Here is a 25,556-nt window from a genome sequence, read left to right as displayed (position 1 = left end):
AGTGCTGCAGAATGTGTTGAACAGCCGAGGGGGCTTTGGCCCGTCCTGACGTGAGTGTCAGCTTCCCCTCCACCTGTGAGGGGATGTTGACCATGAGCATGCCCCAGGGACACCTCTGAGGGCCTGGCAGATGAGGCGGCCATCCACCGCTTGCATGCTAATCGGGAGACATTTTTCCCAATAGATGTTGTCGACAGATATAGCCTGTGAATACCAAAACACAGACTGCTTTTCCTCTCTAAAACAATTGTTGGTAACCTTTATGCAAGCTTTTGAAGTGATAAGCTACCGCTTAGTCATTTTCGTACTGCGTGGCTATGTGAATTGTTGTGGTGCAATTCAGATACTAAAATGTGACTTCATATCTTTTTCCAATCATTCAAAGCTTAAGAGACCTTGCATGTTTCACAATGCCTGAGACTTAGCATGCCATCACAACGCATGTGTGTAGAACCCTATGAAGTCAGTTTTGTTTTACTTTATAAATTCCATTACATTTTTTTCCAAAATTGTGTTTTTTTCCCCCGTTTTTTTTTTCTTTCGTATTTTGGATTCCATTTTATGGTTGAATAAAATTTTAGTAATCAAACAGCATTAAACTAATATAATTCAAAGTCTCCATGAAATCAAAGTTTTTGACTTTTAGTATGAATATGTTAGCCTTACTGTTATCTATAAGCTAGTGTGGTCCAAAACAATGACAACATTCGAATTTAGAAGATAATAGGCATTCAAAACCTAAAGTCGCTTACTTCCACCAATATGGATCAATGATTTTTTTATGACATCACTCTGCACTTCAGCTTATCATCCAATTTTCTGTCCAATCAAATGCTCTCTAGAATCTAAAGCGTCCCGCCCCCTGCACTATAAATAGATGCTGAAGCTGCGCATCTGTTCACACATTTGCTATTTTTCTATATGGTGAATGAACTATAGGGAATAGGGAACGATTCAGACAGTGTAAATGAGCTTTCCATTGGGGTGTTAGTGTCACATTAACCACCGCAGCGCGCACACAGTCTGCTCAGGTCCAGAGACACAATAGCACAGAGCGGTTCATATGAGCGAGTCGGCACAGACCAGAAAACGTATCGGACACATTTGAATTCTGCACAGAATGCTGTATTTTAAAGTGATATGGAAGCGATAAGAGGAGAAATAGTTCGAGATTAGGAGGAAACTGTGGCTTTATCAAGCTCAATGGCTCTGGCCGAGCTGTGATATAAACGAAATGCTATTGGCTATTTAAAAAAAGGGGAGGAGCTGTTTGATATGTCCCGCCCTGTCTTCCTATTTCAGTGTATAAACCGTCAACACACTGAAAAATGCTGCTAGTTTCAAGGCACTTCAGTGGGTCTTTAAAAACAATTTATTAAAAGTTTAACAATTTTTACATTTTTAGGGCCCGATGAAATTTTCCAAATTCCATCCCCATTGCGCTTTAATATTCACAGACAATAGTGTAAGTGTAAAGCCCTTCTTTTGATTTATTCCTCCAAATTCCATGACATACCGTGTTATACTGTAAATTCCATATACTGACTGGATTCCACGATTCCGTCCACGTTTTCCACATCTCTGAAATGCCCATCTATCCTTATCCACAATCGCGAACGCTACACTACTTGTCTTACAGGTCGGACGTAGTAGGATGCCACCGCCGTATGTCTACATGACATGCCTTTACCAGCGGCGTTCAACTCTGCTGACCTGACTAAGACTATAATTAAATGCTTGCCTGTGCGGTTTGGGGTGACTGCCATTATATAAGGTGGTTGTCAGCTGGCTCAGGATTGAGGCTGTGTTGCTTCAGTGGTTTGTAATAGGAACGCTGCCTTGCATCTCCAGTGATCTAGCTCTCGGGAATGGCTCATCTACCACAATATCTCCCTCATAAAATGCTGAGTGGAGAGGTATTGATCAGCAACGGCGGGGTATGGATGGCAGTTCTCCCATTGTATAATGCAATGTTTTAATGGATTAACAATGTAATTAATAAGACAAAGGATGTCCTAAAAGCCTGTTTTCAGTTCAAAATTAGTCATTACACATCCACATTGGCCCACATTTTGGCTGTCAGGGTTTGGCTTGGTCTAGTTAGCTCCTGCTGATAGATGCCGTGACCATTCTGTGGGCAAAAAAAGTATCTTTTTCTATTGATTTACATTAAAAAGTCATGTTACATTTAAATAAATAATAAAAACATTTTTTTTTTTGTTATCAAATAAATAATGCATTTAAATGAATAATTAAATAAAGTAAAAAAAAAAATTATACAAACAACAACAACAATATATATATATATATATATATATATATATATACACACATAATGTTTGATTTTGTATTATTTATTTTACTTAATTTTTTTACTTTTCTATAATTTTCATTATTAATTTCATTATAATAACTCATGCATTTTACATGAATTTATACAATGATTTTTTAAAGGGCTAATACAAGCAAGATATTGATTCATTATTATTTTTATTTAGAAATAATTGCATGCAAAAAGCTAAAAACATAATGCATACACCAAATCACTCAAGAAACAGATTTACCGGTACTTACAATTTCACAGAGGTCTGCACTATTTTAATAATCCTCTAAAAACTTGTGTTATACCGTTGCTATATGACGCACACTGGCTTGTGCCTTAAAATCTATTGAAGCAGCATTTTTCAGGCTTGATGTTTCATGTATAATTTGTGAGACCAATACTGGTGTTGAAGAAAGACTCCTTTTAATTATTTCATTGCGGTGTAATTTCCTTGCTGGAGGCTGTGAACGGCTCGCAGAGACTGCATTAACATAATCATCATCATCCAGTACCAACAAACTCTCTGATAGTGGCCCAAACACATTCATTGAAATATATTATGTTTTTATGCTATGTTGTTTTGTACTGCATCTTGACCATTTTGCAGCTTAACTGTTGCATGTCACTAGCAATGACAAGGTCAGGTTTTGATTCCAATTGAACTCTTGCAAGCCTGATAAAATGTATAGCTTGAAAGCACTGTTGCTTTAGATTAAATCGTCTGCCAAATGAATAAACACACTTGCATGGTGATTATGCCCATACACATTCATAGCTGTTTGTCACAGCTCACACACAACCAATGTAAAAAAAAAAAAAGAAGAAGAAGAAGAAGAAGAAAAGGGTGCCCAGAAAATTGAAGATGTCAGTGAGAAAATCAGTTTGCAGATATTATAGTGCTTTGATATTTTCTCATCTAATGCAATGAAATTCATTTGTTTAAGTGAGGCTTCAGTGTCAAAATTCGTTTTGGTGCCACAATATTTACATAACCAATTTGCTCAGGTTTGCATGAATTCTTTATTTCTGTTGGACTCAAATCTGAAGTTATTGCATTCATATTCAGACAAAGAAGGCAAAACAGCAGATATAATAAAGTTACCGAGGAGGTTAGAATATGGAAAATGTAACTTAAACTTCAGGAAACAAAACAAACAAACTGAGAGTTTCTTTTTTTACTGATGCTATGATGTCTTTTTTGTTGAACATATTTCCTATTGAAAAATCTCATTTCATTTTTAAATGCAAAACCTCTTCTTAACCCTCAAAGAACGCTCCAGAATAGGAAGTAGATGCTAGTCTGTATTTACAAGCTTGACTTCACAGGTCCTTCTGGCCTGTTTCCTAGGCTGTTCACGCTCGCTAGCCTCTGGCACACTGTGTGTATTCATTACTCCAAACAGACCAAGGGTTGTCTTGCTATTAAAGCGAATTACCTTGGCTTCTGTGTGACAGTGACCGTTCTTCTACATGGTTGACGGCTAATCGGAGTGGAACTGATGCAGGATTTCCTTCCAGGGCTTCCCTGTAATCCCTAAGAGTATATGGAGTAGACCTTCATCTAGCCATCATGCTCCAAGACGGGACTCAGGGCTTAGGCAAAAGACATACATCTCGTCTCTGACTGACTGACTCTGACTCAGACTGAACAAGGCTTCCAAGACATTATCGGTTCGCCGGAACGTATATCCTTGTAATCAGGGTTTGAAATAAACCTACTGAACATCCAAAACAATGCTGGGATGCATTGCATTGCAACAACCCATTTATTTTCTGAAACTTATGAACTCTCCCACCATCTAGCTTTAAAATGAATTGTGAGGATTCTTCACCCTGGGCCATTATGGCCATAAACAATACAATTTCTTCCTTAAAGTGACCATGGCTTGTACCCTTTGCTAACAGATGTGTGGAACGGCCCATTATAAAGGGATTCGGTTGTTCACTTTGGTTTGGAATGACCCTTCAAATCTCGTCCCCTTCTTCTTCGCCGCTTGAAATTCACCATCTGTCCTTTTTAGGGTCGCATTTTTGTGTCTTTGTTCCATGTTGCGTTCATATTTCAGTTTGACCGCACCAGAGTTTGTTTGGAAGCGGACAGAGTCCCACCCTTTAGGGTCCTCTAATTTGATGAGCACCAAGGTTCAGATGGCGGCGTTCACACTTAATCAAATGAACCACACAAACAGAGCAATCGCACCAGATATCTATTTAACTGAACCAAACCTGCCAAGTGTGAACACACCCTTAAATAAAAATGTAACCTTGCTTAAAAGTTTAACTCTAACGCCGCCTTCACACTGGCAGTTGAAATCAGCTCCGATACGGCTACGAAACGACCGGAAGTCATTCATTTCCTATGGAGATTCGCAGACCGCATGCGAATGGGTGCGAACCGGGTCCGAACGAGTGCGGTGCGAAAAAAATCGTGTCCGTTGGTCATCCGGATGCGTTCAAAAAATTGAACTCTTGCGAAAGGCTACGGACGGTTCCTATCCGACAATTCCAGCGGAAGTTAGCGTTGCTATGGTACTGATAAACAAACCTGAATTCTCAACTTTTAATAAAATAAATAATGATTTTATAACGATAAGTTGTCATGTCATTTTTTTATTTTCATGATTTTCTAACGTTATTAGGGCAGTTAATACAATTAAAAGCCCTATATATCACTATATCACATTTAGCCGACCTGACATATCAACGTCCTGGGAACTTTCCTCCACGCAGCAGCCTTCCGGTTAATGTCTCTATAACCCTCATCAGAGAGATCATACAGAATTGTACATTCTGACACTGACAAAATCAACCGTTAATCTCTCCGCCATTTTTGTTCTACTCGCTTCCGAAGCTTTTCAACGGTGTAGTACGACGTCCGCTGGGGGCGTATTGCGAATTACGGAGCTGATTTCAACTGCCAGTGTGAAGGCGGCGTAAGTATTCAACTTTTGGTAACGAATGTATTGCTCATTGTTAGTTAATGCATTATCTAACGATAACTAATGGGACCTAATTGTAAAGTGTTTCCAAACTAATCAACCATCTTGTCTCTAATGATACCTCATATCAGGCAGAGTATTGAGGACAGGTGTGCTATTTATTTAGTATTTATTTGATCAAAAGTCTGGCGTAAAATCAAAGGGTTTAAATCCCATAGACTTACATTAAAAGGAGACAAGTCATATTGTAATCTATTGACTTGGAAATTGCCTAGTAACCACCTTGGAGACCATATATTTTAAGATCATTTACGTCAACGCTCAGTCACACACAACTACAAACGATTTCAACACTGGCCTATTTTACATGAATTCTGTAAAACAATGATTGATCAGCAACAAAGGACTGACAAAAACGTATTTGAAATGCAGTGGAATCATTTATTAGACCCCCTAAGGTCAGCAAAAATGAATCAGAGCCTCTTATCCGATGAGCAAATGTTCTGCGCAGGTTGGCAGTGCGTCTTTACAGAGACCTGAGGGGTAAGTGGGATCAGTATCACTTCAGTAATGATTCTTTTAGCCTATGGTGCATTCTCAGTGTGAGGCGTGAGATGACTCGCATGTTTCACTGATGGCAAGATGTGTGATTGCAACAGTTTAATCAAAGTATCTGTTCACGATACTGTGAACGTAATTAATTGCGCCCTTGATGATCTTCCGGGCCTTTAGAAGAGCAGGGTATTCATGAAGACTCATTCAAGCATCAGGCATTTTTGTTAGACCTCAGTAGAGCTCTCTCAGAGCAGGAAAATTGCTGTTTTCCATTTATTCATTCAGTATAAATGCAAACAAGAGTATATTCATATCTGTGCTTACTGCTTGTTTTTGAGGCTTCAGCTATTTTTAACCACTAGCACACCTAGGTTTGATCAGAGAACATTTCATTTTGATCATAAACGAGCAGGGAGAAAAACAAGTAGCCCAGAAGTAAAAAAATAAAACCACATGTCCATATTACATACAAAGTTTTAAATGTGAAAAGACTTACTATGACAAAGGCAACACAGCTTTTATTTTATAACTTAATATGTTTACATTCTGATTCACCCAGCTAATAAGTCAGTTGATATTACTACTAATTTGACTTAAATATCAAAATGTTTACATGTCTCTTTTTCATATTTACTATATTTTATATTTATACTTTCACGCATTTCTGTTGTGTTCTGTTACACATAAAAACTTTAATGTAGAATAAACTGTCACGCAGAAATTGCTAGTAAATTTCACAATCAATTCCAAAGAAGCAGCAAGTAACATCTAGGTTACTAATATAACCCCGTTCCCTGAAGGAGGGAACAGAGACGTTTTATAGGAGCCGTTTTTTTGGTGTATTAGGTGTGAAAAAGTGAACCAGCCCACAACAAACAATACATTTAGGACAACTGTGAGAAGTCAAAGAGGCGAGAGCTTGAAATTTGGTTAGTGCAATGCACCAAGGTTGAAAGATATAAGACATACTGTACTAGGGAAAACAGCAAGTTTAGATTAAATGTCACCTATATGGTAAGTATACTTGCTGCAAGTTTCTATCATGATCTTCTCTAAACTCATATGCTCTTATGAGAATTCTCATCATAATAAAATAATTATTTTGAGTACAAGTGGTACTTGCAGTGTCTCAGAGAGCAGAGCCATCAAATATGTTAATGAATTTCTCCGATAATGAAAATGTATCTGAACATGAACTGATTAGACACTTATTTATGCACTTGCACAAGCAGAGGATTAATCATCCAAATCGTTAAACCTTTCTTCTTTAACTCACATCCGTAGGTTTATATTTAAAATATATTTCGATATAAAGGATGTTCACATTCACCTGCAGTGTGACATGCAAAATTTTCATGGTGTTTTATGACCATATTAATTGAGATGCTTAATAAAAAATGGCACGCCGCAAGAACATTTTAATAAACCAAAGACGGCACAAGAAATGACTGGCACAATTTACACTCACCTAAAGGATTATTAGGAACACCTGTTCAATTTCTCATTAATGCAATTATCTAATCAACCAATCACATGGCAGTTGCTTCAATGCATTTAGGGGTGTGGTCCTGGTCAAGACAATCTCCTGAACTCCAAACTGAATGTCAGAATGGGAAAGAAAGGTGATTTAAGCAATTTTGAGCGTGGCATGGTTGTTGGTGCCAGACGGGCCGGTCTGAGTATTTCACAATCTGCTCAGTTACTGGGATTTTCATGCACAACCATTTCTAGGGTTTACAAAGAATGGTGTGAAAAGGGAAAAACATCCAGTATGCGGCAGTCCTGTGGGCGAAAATGCCTTGTTGATGCTAGAGGTCAGAGGAGAATGGGCCGACTGATTCAAGCTGATAGAAGAGCAACTTTGACTGAAATAACCACTCTTTACAACCAAGGTATGCAGCAAAGCATTTGTGAAGCCACAACACGCACAACCTTGAGGCGGATGGGCTACAACAGCAGAAGACCCCACCGGGTACCACTCATCTCCACTACAAAAAGGAAAAAAAAAGGCTACAATTTGCACGAGCTCACCAAAATTGGACAGTTGAAGACTGGAAAAATGTTGCCTGGTCTGATGAGTCTCGATTTCTGTTGAGACATTCAGATGGTAGAGTCAGAATTTGGCGTAAACAGAATGAGAACATGGATCCATCATGACTTGTTACCACTGTGCAGGCTGGTGGTGGTGGTGTAATGGTGTGGGGGATGTTTTCTTGGCACACTTTAGGCCCCTTAGTGCCAATTGGGCATCGTTTAAATGCCACGGCCTACCTGAGCATTGTTTCTGACCATGTCCATCCCTTTATGACCACCATGTACCCATCCTCTGATGGCTACTTCCAGCAGGATAATGCACCATGTCACAAAGCTCGAATCATTTCAAATTGGTTTCTTGAACATGACAATGAGTTCACTGTACTAAATGGCCCCCACAGTCACCAGATCTCAACCCAATAGAGCATCTTTGGGATGTGGTGGAACGGGAGCTTCGTGCCCTGGATGTGCATCCCACAAATCTCCATCAACTGCAAGATGCTATCCTATCAATATGGGTCAACATTTCTAAAGAATGCTTTCAGCACCTTGTTGAATCAATGCCACGTAGAATTAAGGCAGTTCTGAAGGCGATAGGGGGTCAAACACAGTATGGTGTTCCTAATAATCCTTTAGGTGAGTGTATATTAGTGTACAATAATTTCAAGAATTTAAGCATAAACCTTATAAAAACACAAAAAGTTTTACAATCACGAGGGGAAAAAAACATATTTCTGTATGTAACCTGCACTTAAACTCTTTTCATTGAGAAGATATTTTATGTGGTAATACATTCATTGGATCATGCACTCTTAAAACTAAAGGTTCCAAAAGAGGGGTTTTTCAGTGATGTCATAGAAGAACCATTTTAGGTTCCCCAAAGAACACTTTATAAAACAACTTTTTAGTGTGAAGGACATTCTCATAATTTAAAGCACCATTTTCCACAATAAAAATCCCTTTACGCAATGGAAAGGTTCCACGGATGTTAAAGGTCTTCATAGATGCCAATAAAGAACCTTTATTTTTAAGAGTGTGAGTATTAAATGTTTCTGAGCTTTTTGATCTTGTACTTTTATCAACTCTCAAAGGACATCTCTCTATTTCAGACAACAGACATAAAGAGCAAGGATTACGTACAAGAATTCCATTATGAAATAGTGTTTTACAAGATTGCAATGACAGAATCAATGAAAACAATTTATGACCCTATTTCTTACACCTGGCTTGAGTTTTATAGGAAAGTGTCAGCATATTTCTTTTTAAGGTTACACAAAACTTTCTCAGGTATGGTCAGAGTTTTAGTTTTATTTCTACTTTTCTGTCTTTTACTTATACCTGAAAACCGGTTCAGTAAATAGCACATAAATAAACCGTCTCTCTTTGAAAATGATTACTATGATATTATGTGACTTTCACACTACTTATCACTCCACTCCACTCACTTCACCTGAAGATGTATTTTACCCCTGAACAATGCAATGCATGCAAAACATGCCAAAAGAGAAGGATAATAAAACAAGGATGTGCTTCGTCAGTGCTTGTTCTGCAGATATTTGTGTGATTTACAGTGTAACGGTGGTTGGGAGTAGTTCAGTCTGATATTGCCTATGACTGCTGTAAAAACATCAATCTTTTGGTGCCTGGATGACAGAAATGATGCCATCTTTCAAAGTCTTGATTTTTTGTTTGTTTTTTGGGATCTACTAGAATAGATTTTCATGCTTGAATGTTTTTCCCACACATTTGACATTGTTGCAGCACCTCTTTTCCCATTCTGTCTGAATCGCTCTAGGGGGCATTTCCCAAAAGCATCGTTGGCCAACTATGATCACAATTTCCATTGAACTCCATTGGTAACGATGGAACTTGTGACCATAGTTGGCTTTGGGAAACGCACCCCTGTTTAGTTCCTGTCTCTATGAAGCCCCTCCTTCCGAAAAGTGCAACATGCTCTGATTGGTCGGCTGGATCAGTGTATTGTGATTGGTCAACCGCTTCGAGTGTGTTTGGGAAAGGTCACGCCCCTTACCATAACTGCCAGTTTCAACACACTACTAATGCAACTCCACCAGGCCCCGCCCCCTTTATTTTGAATATGCCTTGGGCGGGAATTATTTAAATGAGTAATATTGTGACTGGTTCGTTCCCGGAAGAAAACTCAAGACTGCAATCTTCAGAAACAGTTCAGAAACAGTGAGTTCAGAAACAGTGAGCACTGATATAGAGAATAACTACTTTTGGAGAGAGTATGGTCTTTGTAAGGTCTTTGTAACTCTGCAGACCTTTTTCATGCTCAAACAGCAACATTTTCAGAAAATTGAAAATGTAATAGGACCCCCTTTTTTGATATTTCTCACAGTATTTTAAAGATCTAAAATCTTTCAAATTCTCCAAAAGACATAATTGTTAGGTAGATATCCTATGAATTTCTTACATTGTCATTCTCAAAACAATACCGTCTCTGCTTCCAAAAATAGTGTCCAGCAAAACACATCTCCATAACCTGTAGTGGACAGTAATAGCTTGTCAGAGCTGTCAGTTTGCCATTTGTCTGCACATTTGTCTGACACCAAACAAGTATTTACATGTAAAATGAAACTATACTCACCTGCTTTTGGACAGAATCCAGCACAGATGCTATCAATTAAGCTGTTTGCTTTTGTGTTTGTAGGATATGTAAAATATCTTTTGTTGAAAAATGCATCAATATATAAAAAAAAAAAGAAGAAGAGGTAAATAAAGACAGGGAAATCAATTGTCAAATGAGTGACAGTTCACTCTGGTTAACAGGCAACATCATATTCCACTCGTCATGATGTCAACACAAGGGTAAAGGACCCTTCAATAGTGCACACACAACGTGCTCTCTGAGGTATGGGAGGTCACGCTTGCATGACAGCGTTCTGACAAAGGCGAAGAAGTGAAAGAAAATTGACAAGTGTTTGGGGGAAACCCATTCCTCACTGTTGTCTCAAACAGGACTGACACGGCAGCAACCAATAAGATCCGCTAGGGGAAAAGGTTGAGCCGGAGCGCAAAATGATTGATATTCCTATTTTCCATCTGACAAGGTGGGGCACGGCCTGTATAATGAATTGTGACACTTTAATTAGCTTGTCCAAGATAAACAAAATCAGATCGGCCTTGTTGTTGTCCTACTAGCCATTTAACCTATCACATGTTGGGTGCAGGCATCTCGAAAAATGCATGTTTAATTGTACATTTGTGACTGGAAACGAAACAAGGCATTTTGTAGACAGAATCCTCTATGCAGAATTGAGCAGCTTGGTGAGATCTATTTTCTGTGTATGCGGTGAACTACTGCATATTGCATGGCTCATAGTTGTGGTGCATTATTGGTCATGTCAGAAATGACAGTCAACAATACTAATAGGAATCTTTATTTGTATTGCTGGCTGGTTTATGAAATAAAAATAATAATAAAAAATGCATGGATCGATACATGGATAAATCTCAAGAAACCAGCCAAGTAAATGTCATATTTCACACCAAAATCAAATCTATCAATCTATCTATCTATCTATCTATCTATCTATCTATCTATCTATCTATCTATCTATCTATCTATCTATCTATCTATCTATCTATCTATCTATCTATCTATCTATCTATCTATCTATCTATCTATCTATCTATCTATCTATCTACATCTATCAAAAATTACACAACTGTTTTCAACATTGATAATAATGAATGTTTCTTGAGCATCAAATCATCATATTAGAATGATTTCTGAAGGACTGAAGACTGGAGTAATGATGCTGAAAATTCAGCTTTGATCACAGGAATAAATTACAGTTTAAAATATATTCAAATAGAAAACAGTCATTTTAAATTGTCACAATATTACTGTTTTTTTATTGTTTTTTTTTATCAAATAAATGCAGCCTTGGTGAGCAGAAGATACTTCTTTTAAAAACCTTAAAATCTTACTGACCCCAAACTTTTGAACGGTAGTCTATCTATCTATCTATCTATCTATCTATCTATCTATCTATCTATCTATCTATCTATCTATCTATCTATCTATCTATCTATCTATCTATCTATCTATCTATCTATCTATCTATCTATCTATCTATCTATTAGAGTGAAATATGACCCATGTTTAAAAGTAAAATGACTGTCTGCATCATGGTAATGACAATTTTTTTTAATTTTTTTTATAGAAATAATAATAAAATGTACATAGTAATTTACAGTGTGTATACACATTTCCCCCCTTTTATTTTAGAGTGAAATATGAACTGTGTTTTAGTGAGATTCATCTATTTGACAACAATTCCCAACATACATACTTTAACTCCATTTATATTCCTATCTCCACAGTCAAAACAGGCTGCACACTACTTAGCAGTACTTTTGGAACCTGTTGCCCACTCTCTGGAATTCAGATGCTTGTTTTGTGTATATGAGTATGTGTGTCCGCTCAGAGTTTTGGACAGCACAGGTATGTGTGTGTTTGGATGCCCCAGCTCTCCTCAGGATGTTAAATGACTAATGCTCGTCCCAGGGGAGCTCATTAAAATACCCCCAAGCGGAGGGTGTCACAACCACCCCAGACAAACAGCTCCGCCATGCTGCATAGTGATGCTTCCTATCTGTCTGTCTGCAGCTGAGAGATAGAGCCAAGGACCCACGGTGACAGTCACAAAGAGTCCCTCGCTCACCCCCCGTGCAACCTCTGCTCATTCCACCATTATTAGACATAACAGGGCCTGGAGCCGGAAACCAGGGCCATGGGTGCACAGATAAGAACTCATTAATTTATGGCCCTTTGAATTTTAAATGGTCAGGGACGCCTACATGGCATGCATATACAGTGGGTTATCAGCACCACGGACAGCGCTATGGCAAAACAAAGGTAGTAGCACCACGGACAGCTCCATCAGTAACATTTGTGAGGTAACGCTTGGTGTGGGTGTCAAATGAATGCAAAACAGAGAGGGTTCAAGAAAAAATAACCTTATAGTGTTTTTTTGGGATCCAAGGGTTCGGATGGTGCTCGGGTAAGTGTTCCCCATGTGGATACTACCAGCGAGGTATGGACTGTGATGGTATTAACGGGATCTCACACTGAGATACTGAAGAATAAGAGACAAGGGAGAACCACAGTTACCAGGGGACTTATTAACTGCTATTCCCTGAAACTGAAAGTGTGCGAACACACACATTTTCCTCCTTTAATGGTCATCCAATCTTACCCTATAATCACTACACTGTGGAAACATTATGCCCTGCAGGAAGAGGGACTACATTTAATGTTTAATTAATGAGCTAATTAATTAATGCATAAAAGTATTAAAGAGATCACATCACATTTTGCTTATCGCCACTTCTGTAGCACTTGCAGACTTTATACAGGAAAAAGGATACAAATGAGTTCATAGGTTCATAAAGAAGAACATATTCAGCAGATTTTAAACTCTTACACTGCTCTAAAATATATTTAATACTATACATGGTTTTGTTTCAGGACCCCAATTTTACATTGGACTCTGTTCCAACCCACTTTTAAAAATAAATACATTTCTGCCACCAAGATAGAGAAGTGTAATACTATTTATTTAACAATAAACAACTATATGGTTTAATATTTGCATTTAACATAGTTTTCCCATGATGCAACTGTATTAAATGAGAACTGTGGATCATTTTTGGGTCAAGACCAACCAGTTGTTTTTTAAAATCACCACCATCAATTGCATTTAATGCAAATTGTTGCAAATAAGATGCAAATTGTTTTATAGCTTTGCAATATTTAATAATAATAATAATAATCATTATTTAACTATTGGCTGCCAATAAAGTGAATTCTGGTGTGTGAAAAGAAATGTGTTTGGTGTGCATCTGTATGGACTGTATGGGACTGGTTTTATAACAAAGGAAACAGAGAATGTTGTGGAAATTACAACTCTCCATCTCTGTCTCTTATCTAGTGTGAGATGTTGGAGAGGTCTAAACATAACAAAAATAAAGTCTAAACATGCCATCTGGGGCAAAATACTGAGAGCAGGTATTCTACATACTGATAGGATACTGGCAACCCAATCTGACCAGTTTTATTTATGACAAATAACTTGCATTCACATCCAAGACTATTTCATGTAGTACACTTGTACTTTATATGAGCCAACAGTAAACTACAACTCTTTGATATTTATACCTTCTCATGAAGAGAGAAAAATGTTTCAGCAAAAGCAGGGTTAGAGCAAAGTTGCTAAATTAATTGCATTATTTCTTGAAGCTACTGATTTTTTATAAGTACTCTTGGACTCTTTTAAAAGAAGCAAACTAAAAAGGAACCAGACGTGGAAGAGATGTGAACAAAATGAACTCCGGAAATATTAGAAATATTCTTTTGGGGCCATTTAATTGACAGACTTGAGGAAATATCTTGGAAATGGGAGCTTTTAGGGACAATAAGGAAAGTACAACCCAAAAGTGAGTTTTTTTGTACTTGAAATGTCTTTTGGGAATTGTTGCGAGTGCTTCACATGAGGCATTATTAGCCTACCGATCCAGCTCAGACAGGAGCTTGTCTGTAACAAATGAGACTAGGTGGGATGAACTGATTAGAGCAATATATTGTGTTAGTCAAGGCTTTCATTCCTGCTAAAAAGTAACACTGCAAAAGAAAAGCATGAGAAATATGAAAGTGGGAAAAGGGGACAGGCTAGTATGCAAAGATGTTCGAGGGATAATTAAGACTTGACAAGCATGTCCAATACAGCTTTAATGACACAGCCACCTGACAGTTAAAGAAGTAACATGCTTGTCAGTGTGGCAACCCCAATTAAATAGCAATTGTTGTCCAACAATGCTGTCATCAGAGCGGTAGATACAGACTGATTTTGTATAATTGCATGCCCTGTAGATCTAACACAGGCCTGTCTAAGTGAGCTGACACTTCATTCAATGAGATGTTGTTTTGCACATAAATTAAATAAACACATTTTCTTTCTTCTCAAAGCCTATTTTCTTCACAATGTGCACTCATTGTCCCATTGCCCCTGTTCAAGCCTATATTAGACTATGGCATCATTACTATTCCTCATATTATTCCTCATTCTTACTATCGATATCTCAAATTGCTCAGCTTCTTGAGAAGAAATGTGCTATTATTTTTCTAAACGATCTGGGGTAGGTTTACCAAAAGCATCGTTCACAAGAGTAACTGTCACAGGTTAACCTGGTGACTCTATAAACTTGGACTTACAAACACACCCATTTCACTAATACTGTGCATTGCCGGCAATAGTTACATCTGTGTACACATCAGGAAAGTGTTATGGAGTTTTTGTTTTGTTTAGTCTAAAGTTTGGTGCTGCTGTGTTTTGTTATAGTTTTCAACTCTTGATAAATTTCCTTTAAAGATGTTATTATTTTTCTAAAAATAACAGAATGCCAGAACACATAATAATTCATATAATAATTACCTTTATTTTTCCACATAATTTCCACAAACCTTATTGCAGTTAAACTTCCCAGTTCACACTCTGTACAACCGAACCCATAATCCAGGTTAATCTGTTTTTTATAGAAACAGCCACATCACTTCCTGTGGAAGATACCATTTTGGTATGATGTCAGAGGGGGAGGGGATATAGAAAAAGCTGTTTTCTATTTAATTTGTTGTTAAACTCTTTCTCTGTTAATGGTTGTTGTTTAACCTGTTTGGAAGGTTTAAGTGTTGTTTTGGGTGTTTATATTATTTAATTTTATCGCTACAAACTAAAATGTTTGTACATGTGATTGGTATGCTCTCAAGGTCTCCTGGAGTGGCCTAGCCAGACCTGAACCCAATAGAAAGTCTTTGGAGGGAGCTGAAAGTCTGTATTGCCCAGCGACAGCCCCAAAACCTGAAGGATCTGGAGAAGGTCTGTATGGAGTGGGTCCTGGTGGCAAACCTGGTCAAGAACTACAGGAAACATATGATCTATGTAATTGCAAATAAAGGTTTCTGTACCAAATATTAAGTTCTGCTTTTCTGATGTATCAAATACTTTTGTCATGCAATGAAATGCAAATTAATTACTTAAAAATCATACAATGTGATTTTCTGGATTTTTATTTTAGATTCCATCACTCACAGTTAAAGGAACACTCCACTGTTTTTTGAAATAGGGCTCATTCACCTTCTTTCCTACATTTAGATAGGTGGGCAAATGCATTTTTGTCTCAGTGCATGCATTGTTTAAGTTTGACAGGGTCGGCGCTAGCTTAGCTTAGCTTAATGAATGGAATCCTTTGTTGCCAGCTAGCATGTCCTGAGTAAAAGTGATATATATATTAAAAAACCCCATCAAATTACTTCTTGTGGCCTGCATATTCACAAAGAGTACTAATAGCAATGCAGATTATCACTAGGCGATTTCCAAGGCAGATATTGTCTTATATATTAAGGACTATATTAGGGGGAAGCACAGGCGAAGCACTGCTACTTGGGCGTGATATCCCTGCGCCCAAGTAGCAGTGCTTCGCCTGTGCTTCCCCCTAATATAGTCCCAAGTCAATATCTGCATAGGAAATCGCCTAGTGTTAATCTGCATCGCTATTTGTACTTGTTGTGAATACGCAGCACAAGAAGTAATTAGCTGGGTTTTTTTTATTATTTATATCACTTTTACTCAGGACATGCTAGCTGGCAACAAAGGATTCCATTCATTATGCTAAGCTAAGCTAGCGCCGACCCTGTCAAACTAAAACAATGCATGCACTGAGACAAAAATGCATTTGCCCACCTATCTAAATGTAGGAAAGAAGGTGAATAAGCCCTATTTCAAAAAACGGTGGAGTGTTCCTTTAAAGAGTACCTATGATAAAAATTACAGACCTCTACATGCTTTGTAAGTGGGAAAACCTGCAAAATCGGCAGTGTATCAAATACTTGCTCTCCCCACTATAGGTATGTCATATGTGTAATCTACATTGTAGATCAAAGTGTCAAGTTATGTTTACCACAGACCTTATTTTACTCATAAATTGAACAAATTTAATGAAAAATTATAAATACCCATAGGAAAATCTTGAGGAAACCAGTGTTGAATTAGTCTTCCAGGTTCCAGCACTCTATTGTCAAACGAACGTGGTTCAAACAACAGAGGTGCAACCGGTTTCGGGAAACAGTCGTGACTAGCTAGTAAGTTTTTACTCTGATGTATCGTAATATGGTGGTTAAAGGATACTTCACCCAAAAATGAAAATTCTGTCATTAATTACTCACCCTCATGTCATTCCAAACCCGTAAGACCTTCGTTCATCTTCGGAACACGGATCTTTTTAATGAAATCTGAGAGATTTCTGTCCCTCCATTGACAGCTACGCAACTACCGCCTTTAACGCTTCAAAAAGATCATAAATAGATCGTAAAGTCCTAATTTTCTGAAGAGACAATCACTTGATATGAAGAGGCTTTTATTTTCATTCGAAGTTGTACAGGAGACGCACCCCAGATTAATGCCATAGCTTCATGTTAAAGATCATGCAGAACATCTTAACAACCGAATAGCAACGCCCAGACAACCATACTAGCATCCTGACAACGAATTCAGTTTTTCTTTTGATAAAACAAGCTGGGTTTCACTGCATAAACATGTTGAACAGCCAGCATGCAGTTGGCTGATTAGTATTAATATCTGAAACATCAGAGAGGTATCCCAGCATTGGACAGTTGTGATTTATTTATGACTCGAGTGAAAGTCTCTGAGTTCAGCAAAAGACTTCTGTTGAATATAAGATAACTTTGCTGATACTCCTAGCTAGGGAATTCTTTAAAACTTTGTTGAGGTGGAATCCGTGGTGTGCGAAAAAGATTTATTAAATGCATCAGCAACAACCCGCTTTTATGCTTCAAAACTGAATAATTCACTGTCACAGATATAGATTTTGATATTGTCTGATGCTATACTGATAAAAGACATGAGCGACAGTCTTTTCCCTTTTGATAAAACAAATAGGATTAATTTATATAATATGAAAGATAAATAAATGCAGTTTATTTAAAGCTGGTCTTTAGGAGACTTCATTTGAATTATCAAACATTACTGCATGCATTCTTATGGTAGTAAACCACACACTTTCTTGTTCAAATTCATTTTAACTTTATTCATATTAAATTGAAAATATACTTTGTAACAGGATCATGTAACAAATATGAAGTATTTCAGTTCAGTTGGCATTCAGTTTGGTGGAGGGTGGCCACTACCAATTAAAATGGAAACAGAAAGGGGAATGATTTGAACTACTGACCCTAATGTTTTTTTGTAGTTTTGTCTGTGGGGGCTTTTAATGTTATAATAAAACTGAAACAAAAACAATGTACAAAACTGACAAAGCTCTAAAACACAGTGGCCCCCAAACATTTTGGGCACACTTATACATGTTTTGAATATTACTGCATTAAAATAATAAAGTATTGAACAAAGTGGTATTTATTAATAATAATAATAAAAATAATAAAAAAATAAACCATGTCAGAAGCTTGTAAAAAAAACCTCAAACACAAAATAAATAATGTTATTTTTTAAACTATAAAGCAATATGCTGCTCAAATTAAAAAGTATTTTGACACTTTCAGGTCGGAAACTGGCAGGAACTGACTTCATTCATTCACTGAAATGCCATTGCAAAAATGGCTCAAAGGGTCAGTTCACCAAAGAATGAAAAACTGTCATTAATTAGCTACTCACCCTCATGTCGTTCCAAACCCGCAAGACAAATGAAAATCTTTAACCTCAATTTTATGAAGCGACACGAGTGCTTTGTTTAAAAAAAAAAAAAAAAAAAAAAAAAAAAAAAAAAAAACTAACCATAATTTACCACTTTATTTCAAAAATATTCATCTCCAATGCGCGTTCACGAGAGCCCCACGACGCACGCACGCGTGTTGTGTTGACACAAGAGCAGACGCTGTGCGTTCCAGACAGCTCGGAATTGGGATTTTTGGCACCTCGTTCTTGGAAGTAACGTCTGGAACGTCACTCAAAGTCGGACATTCGACCTGTGAACGAGGGAAACCTCGATCAACCCCAACCACGTCACTTCCAAGAGAGCATAAACGTAAAAATAATCATTTGTCATTAAGTGTAGGCCTATGTAATAATAACTTTGTTTTTGCTTTTCGTCAGCTGTTTTCAAAACGTTTTATGTTGTTTTTACTCAGTTTTATTTCTCCATCGTGGAGACATCATGTGGTCAACATGTGAACGTGACGTCTGATTGGCTGGAACTCACCAAGGTCTGAAGTGGGACATTTGGGAATTCTTACCAACCTCGTCTGGAACGCAGCATAATATTATTATAATTTTTTGTGTGCAAAGAAAGCACTCAGTCGCCTCATAAAATTGAGGTTAAGCACTGGAGTCACATGGATTAGGCTACTTTAATCTTTACTTCCTTTCTGGGGATTGAAAGTGGTAGTTGTGAGGGACAGAAATATCTCAGATTTCATTAAAAAGATCTTCATTTGTATAAAATAGATGAACGAAAGTCTTTGTAACGTCACGAGGGTGAGTAATTAATGGCAGAATGAACTGTCCCTTGAAGCTAATTCTGAGAAAAAAAAAATCTAGTATCGCTGCAATTACCACTTGGTTTCAATATTTTGTTATTGAATGCCCCAAAATTCATTTTTTAAGTGTGACTTAAGAGTCCAAATACTTTTTAGGCTACTATAAATTATTTAACATATTTCTAGTTAGCTTAGCACATACCACCATCAGTAATAATGGATAAGCCACCCAGTGATTTTAAACATTTTACTGCAAGTGCTTCAACTGTAGCAAGTTTCTCATCATGATCATATCTAGTACAAAGCAATCAAACCAAATGCAGACATACAAAACAAAATGTCAATAATAAATATAATTCACTCTAGATATGCCAGTATTGTTTTAAAATTAGGTTGACAGAAGTAGATCATCTTCTGTTGCGTCTTTCTGTAAGTCTTAAGTTATATTTACAACTAATAGAAGATAAAGAAGATAAAGGTAAAGAATAGAGAAAATGGGCACTTATGGAGGGAAGGAAAGGGCCACAGCTAACCATAGAAGCAGCGAGAGAAGAAGAAATTCACAGAACATAGCATGACACAGAAAGAAACAGGCCAGAGGAAAACAACATCACTTGAGATCAAATCAAACGTCACATATACAACATTACTGACACAATGTCAGACCATTACTACAGACGGCGCATGTTAAACAGAACTGAACATTTGATGGCAAAGAAATGGAAAAACAAAAACAAAAAAAACTTGATGCAACAGTCTCTATATATTTACACTTCCCCATAAATCTTTCAACACTCTACAAAAATACCTTTAGAAGAACCCATGTTACAGTCACTCCAAATGCCTCATGGCTCAGAAATACTGTACATTTTACTGCACACAAAATGTCGTATGTTTAAAAAAATCTGTACTTCCCACTCCATTCTGAATAGTGAATTACTGCAAATTGTGTGACTCTTATAAGCTGATTCTCGGCAGTCCATAAAATTGCTTAATCTGTGTAAACAGATGCTTCCCTGCTGTGGTTCCACATGCATCAGTTTACAAGTTCATATTTCAAGTAAAATGATGAAACTATTTCAAATATGGTTAATTTAATTCATTCCAGCCAGTTAAACATGATCTCATTAGTATTCGTAGGCATGTTTAGTATGTAAAATACAGTGTGGTTCAAGTGCACGTTTATTTTCATACATTAGCAGCTAATAAAGGACAATATAAGTGTATAGAGAATATAAACTGCAAACCCTTTTACACTAACGGAAGAGAGTTTGGGGACAGTTTTTTTTTAAAGAAATTAATACTTTTATTCAGCAATAAATGGATCAATTTTCTATTTCAAATAATGGTGCTCTTTTGAACTTTCGTATCAGTTTAAAATATTACAAATTATTACTGACCACATTTTTTCCAGTGAACTTTACAGACGTACAGATGTACAAAAGTATTTCACTGATTCTGACCAGACTAAAGTTGAGACCAAAGTTACACATTTGAAAGGGTTTACACTTTATAATACTCTGAATTTGAATCTGAATGTACAAGTATGAACACAAACACATTACCGGTAATACCTAGATATAACAATGAGATCAAAATGGCCAGTAATGAAGAACTAAAACAGCTTAATTGTTGATAACGGAGCCTCGAGATTAGGCTTTGTTATATTTGGCAGTTAAAGACTGTTAAAATGTTCAAGCATCTTGTTGCAACACACTACCCCTAATGCCTTCGTGTTCAAATGCCACAAATCGGACAAAACATCACCAAAATGGCATTTATTTGACCTACGAACTAGTCTTCTGACAATACATCTTTAAAAGCACATAAACTACCAGTGATAGTAGATTGGAAACTACAGGGGCAACACTTACTGTATTTGTGCTACACTTCTTATTAGGTGTGAGATCACAGACAGACAACTACAAAAATAAAACCACACACTTTTAGACCACTGACAGTGATAGAGACTAAAGAAGGCTGTTTTCTAATTATGTTAGTGCTGAAAAGTGGCACATTTTAAGTGTTTGCAATTTTACAAAATACAGCACAGTCATGTGACATTGTGATGCGGAACACAGCATCACATACCCAACCTCCCCAATTCATGTAAACCTGCTGTGTTAACTAGAAAATTTGTTTTATGAAATACAATGAAATGCCCAAAATAAAAACATAGCAGCCATTGTGAATAAATAGTAATGATAATAAAATAATTGTTGTGCCCAAATTCCATTTTCCAATTACAGATCCGTCAAAGGCTCAGTACTGACACACTGAATTGTACAAACTCAAAGTTACTAGTAAATATGTTAACCAGCAGATTAAAACTAAAAGGATTCATTTGATTTACTAACTTCAGTTGGAAACAGGACGCAGTCCAGACACACAAAAGAATACCAAGGCAAAACATCACCTACAAAACACTGAAAATATATGATTGAAAGTCAACATAAAACAGCTTTCAGAGTTTACTTCCTTAATGTGATGCTAAACAGGATGTTCAGACTTCATTTTAATGATTGGATGGTGAAAATGGGCATATATCACCATAAAATGCCCTGAATGCGAGTTTGTCGATTGCAAAACTTCTAAAACGCAATTGGCACCTACTTCTGAGGAGACTTTCTGACTGGGATGTGGAGGCCGAAGGTCAAATTCAGAATTAAAGTACTTGTTCAAATTGATCATTATTTGGTATTATTGCCATAACTGTATGACATTGGAATTAGCTAATAATAAACAATGCCACAATAGTTACACTGAATAAAGCAAAAAAAGTTGTAGAAACCATTTTCACTCAGAAATTGCTATTAAATTGCACAATGAATTAAAAAGAAATGGCAAGTAACATTGAATTTAACATTACATTTCAAAAAGTAAGAAATCTCTGTTTTCTTAGAAGAATAATTTTTACAGTGTAGTTGGCTGTTGATGAAATAATTTTGACATTAGAAGTTATTTTACTGGTGGACGTTCAAGTTATACATTGTGATGAACAAATTTTAACATTTTGTCACTGAAAAAACGTGGAACACCCAGAACATTAATGAAGTAAATAGGATCAATTTCATGTTGACCTTATTGTGTTGATAGCATATTGACCAAGTCTGGATATGTCTTCCAACCAATAAGAAGAGAAAAGTAACAGTTAAAAATTCTGGCAAAGGAGATTTAAAGTTCCCACTTAATTCAGGTACCGATGAAGTAAATGAATGTAAACACCCTGTAAACCATTCAGTGCCGTTCTTCCTGATAATTCATTCTCCGTATCTCTCAACAGGTGAGTTCACCACTCATCAAATGGAAATAACCCCCGTGACTTTTCACTGATGATTATTGTATTGTATTCCCAATATGAACAAATACCTCTCAGTGCCTTTATCAGCCTTTTATTCAACTCATTGTGCTGAGCAATGATTTCACAATCCTCTCAGGTCTAACAGTAGTCTTCCCAGTAGGGCAGCAGTTTTGGCGGTATGAAGGATTTGCTGAAAAAGTGCAAGTGTTCCAGTCAGGAAAATATAAAATTCAAGTGCATATTCGCTCCTATATTCTTTTAAATACACTTCTCTTTCCATTCAGAATGATTTTTTTTTTACTTTCAAACATCCATGTTCTGTTTCAGACTCAAATTAAGGACCTTTGAGAGTGTCTGGAATCTTTGATTTCACCAAGTTAATGATGTTACTAGATCTAACTATGTGCAGTCCTGTATGAAACGCTTTAAAATACCTGTAGAGGAGAAAAACTATGTTCCTGGATGACTGGCAAGGTTTTTGGGGATGGATGGTGTTTGGATGGGTTGCGTTGACCTCCTCCCCAAAGTTTGTATGCCATATTTTATGTGGCATAATGTCAGTTCAGTGGCTTGTATTATTTCTAGTCCCGTTTTTGACCACCAGAGGATCAAGGAAAGACATTTAAGGTGCTGGTAGAAGAACCAGGCTCCTCAGAGCATGGAGACCTGGATTTTAGACCACAGTGTTCCTCTGCCGGTACGGAGGAGGAGGCAGGACTGTTCCTGGCTTCATTCCAGACAGATATTCAGGGTTTTCAGCCACGGCAGGCTGTATGCGGCCGTTCTGCTTGTAAAGGAACTTGTTATTGCAGACCACCGAAGAGTCTTGGGAGTTCTGAGGGGTAATCTTGGGCGGAAGGCTGTGCTGCCAATACTCAGGATTGTCAAAGCTATTCTTGTACATCTTGTCCACTAATGTGGAACCAATCTGGCTGCCTGGTTGCACCGGGTGACCTGGCAGTTTGCCTACCACTGAGGACTTTGCCAAATGAAACTGTTGTGGGGAACGATTCGATTGGCTTGGGTGTCCTGGTTGGACTTGATGGCTCACAAGACAGATCTGGCCTGCTGGTGCTTGCGAAACAGATTTGCTGGCGTGATCATGGACCGACTGGACTGGATGGGTATGTTGATCATTTTGGCTCATTGGTACAGGGTGTACCAGCTGAACTGGTGGTATGGCGAAGTGAACGTGCGGTCCGTGGCTGTGATGATGGGGTTTGCCCAGTTGTGTGATGTGGGGAACGTGGGTGCCTGGAGTGTGGGATGCTGTGGTCACCTGCAACGGGACGGAGACTCCATTTTTCCATAACATTTCCTGGTTCATGTCGCTGGTGTTGTTGAATGTGTTGAGGTAAAGGGGCTCATTGATGTATTCATCTTCACACTTGGGCTTTCCATCAGGGGTGCTGTGGTAACCTGGGTTGTCTAGCGCGTGAACGTCTTTATTTTTACGCCTTGTTACAAAAGGATTCTCCTCAACGGGATTCAGATGATCTGCAAAAGTGACAGACAATGACATGGATAAAATGTGTATTAGAAAGCATAATGTCTACACTGTTTTATCCATGGCTGTTCATATAAGAAAAAGTGTGGAATTGCTAAAAAGGTTCAATCATTTTATAGATGAAAAGTAAAGTAACTTTTCAACTTTTTTACCTTTTCAAAGGTATAAAATAATATAAAGTACAATAATATAATAATAATATAACTTAATAAGTGGAAATGACAACTAAGTGCACCTTTAAAGGAACATTTCACCTCAAAAACTTTAACATTTATGCACCCTAATGTAATTAATTTCTTCAGTGGAACATGAGGCAGCAAATTCTTAATTATATCTTGACCACTCAAATGTGATTGAGTGACTGAGGACTGGGGCTGTCAAGCTCCAAAAAGCAAAAAAACAACAACTTCTTAACTGATCTGTTCTGTTGAGACTCAGTGGTCACTGATTCAGATTCAGTCAAACTGAACTTTATTAATCCCACAAGGGGAAAATAGAAGTAGTTCCATAGACCAAAAAAAAGAAAAAAAAAAAAAGAAAAAGCAAATAAGAATAAAAATTGTCTAAAATATCTTAAAACTAAACAATTAAGAATAAATATATAATTTCGAACTAAACAATTAAGAATAAATATTTAAATTAAAACTAAATTAAAATATTTAACATAAAAACCATAAAATATATTAAACAAAATATATTAAAAGACAACACTAAACAAATAAAAAGACCAGTACATTCATTAGAATGTCATCTTTTGAGCTCCACAGAAGAAAGTAATACAGGTGTGAAACGACATCAGGATGAGGAAACCATGACAGAGACATGATGAAAAAATCTGCATTGTAAAAAGCGCTATATAAATAAAGGTGACTTGACTTGACTTGATAGAGCTTTTACACTTCCTATAATAAATGACTTGAGAACATACTTGTGGAGATCTTGTCCTTCATAGGGGACATATAACCATCCTCATCTGTATCTTCCCTCTGTCCTTTCTCTCCCAGGAGGACCGTTGGGTCCGCACTGTAACGCTGGCCGCTGCTGTCCTCTACCGAGTGAGCTGTGGGCTGTTTCTTCAAGCTTCCATTACAGTGTGGATCCTCTACCGGGTCCAGACCTGCTCTCTGTAATCCTGCCGGGACAGAGGGGCCACTTCCTGTAGCGACTGCCACATGAGGTCGGGACCCTGTTCCCTCCTCGGGGCACAAACTTCCATCATGATACCCAAACTGGTTCTGATCACAGGAGGAACACAAATTAACTTGAGGAAATAAGATGCTGAGGTTAGAGAAGTGTAACATGAAAAATGCATTTTGAAAATGTCACGCAATATGGCATCGGGAACTGACATATTGGTAAGA

The 25,556-nt window shown here is 37.3% G+C and overlaps 1 protein-coding gene and 1 long non-coding RNA gene across 2 annotated transcripts in view; one reads left to right on the top strand and one right to left on the bottom strand.

Moving 5' to 3' along the window:
* The first annotated feature begins 7,278 nt into the window (after nt 1-7,278).
* The window catches only part of LOC309494586, a 109,805-nt gene continuing 91,527 nt past the window's right edge, over nt 7,279-25,556 (top strand). The window contains exon 1 of the long non-coding RNA XR_014204386.1: nt 7,279-7,439. This is a non-coding gene — a long non-coding RNA (uncharacterized lncRNA). The remainder of the gene's footprint in view (nt 7,440-25,556) is intronic.
* Nucleotides 17,968-25,556, bottom strand: part of LOC309494418 (receptor tyrosine-protein kinase erbB-4-like) — a 175,111-nt gene continuing 167,522 nt past the window's right edge. Inside the window, exons 26-27 of the mRNA XM_082163755.1 lie at nt 25,124-25,430; nt 17,968-24,185 (exon numbers count right to left, since the gene is read on the bottom strand). Coding sequence (XP_082019881.1) covers nt 23,362-24,185; nt 25,124-25,430 — 1,131 coding nt within the window. The 3' untranslated portion in view covers nt 17,968-23,361. The remainder of the gene's footprint in view (nt 24,186-25,123; nt 25,431-25,556) is intronic.

Source organism: Leuciscus leuciscus (genome assembly GCF_965113295.1).
Source record: "Leuciscus leuciscus genome assembly, chromosome: 3".
Taxonomy (NCBI): Eukaryota; Metazoa; Chordata; class Actinopteri; order Cypriniformes; family Leuciscidae; genus Leuciscus; species Leuciscus leuciscus.
The sequence above is the reverse complement of the archived record's forward strand: the minus strand, read 5'-3'. Positions and strand labels throughout refer to the sequence as shown.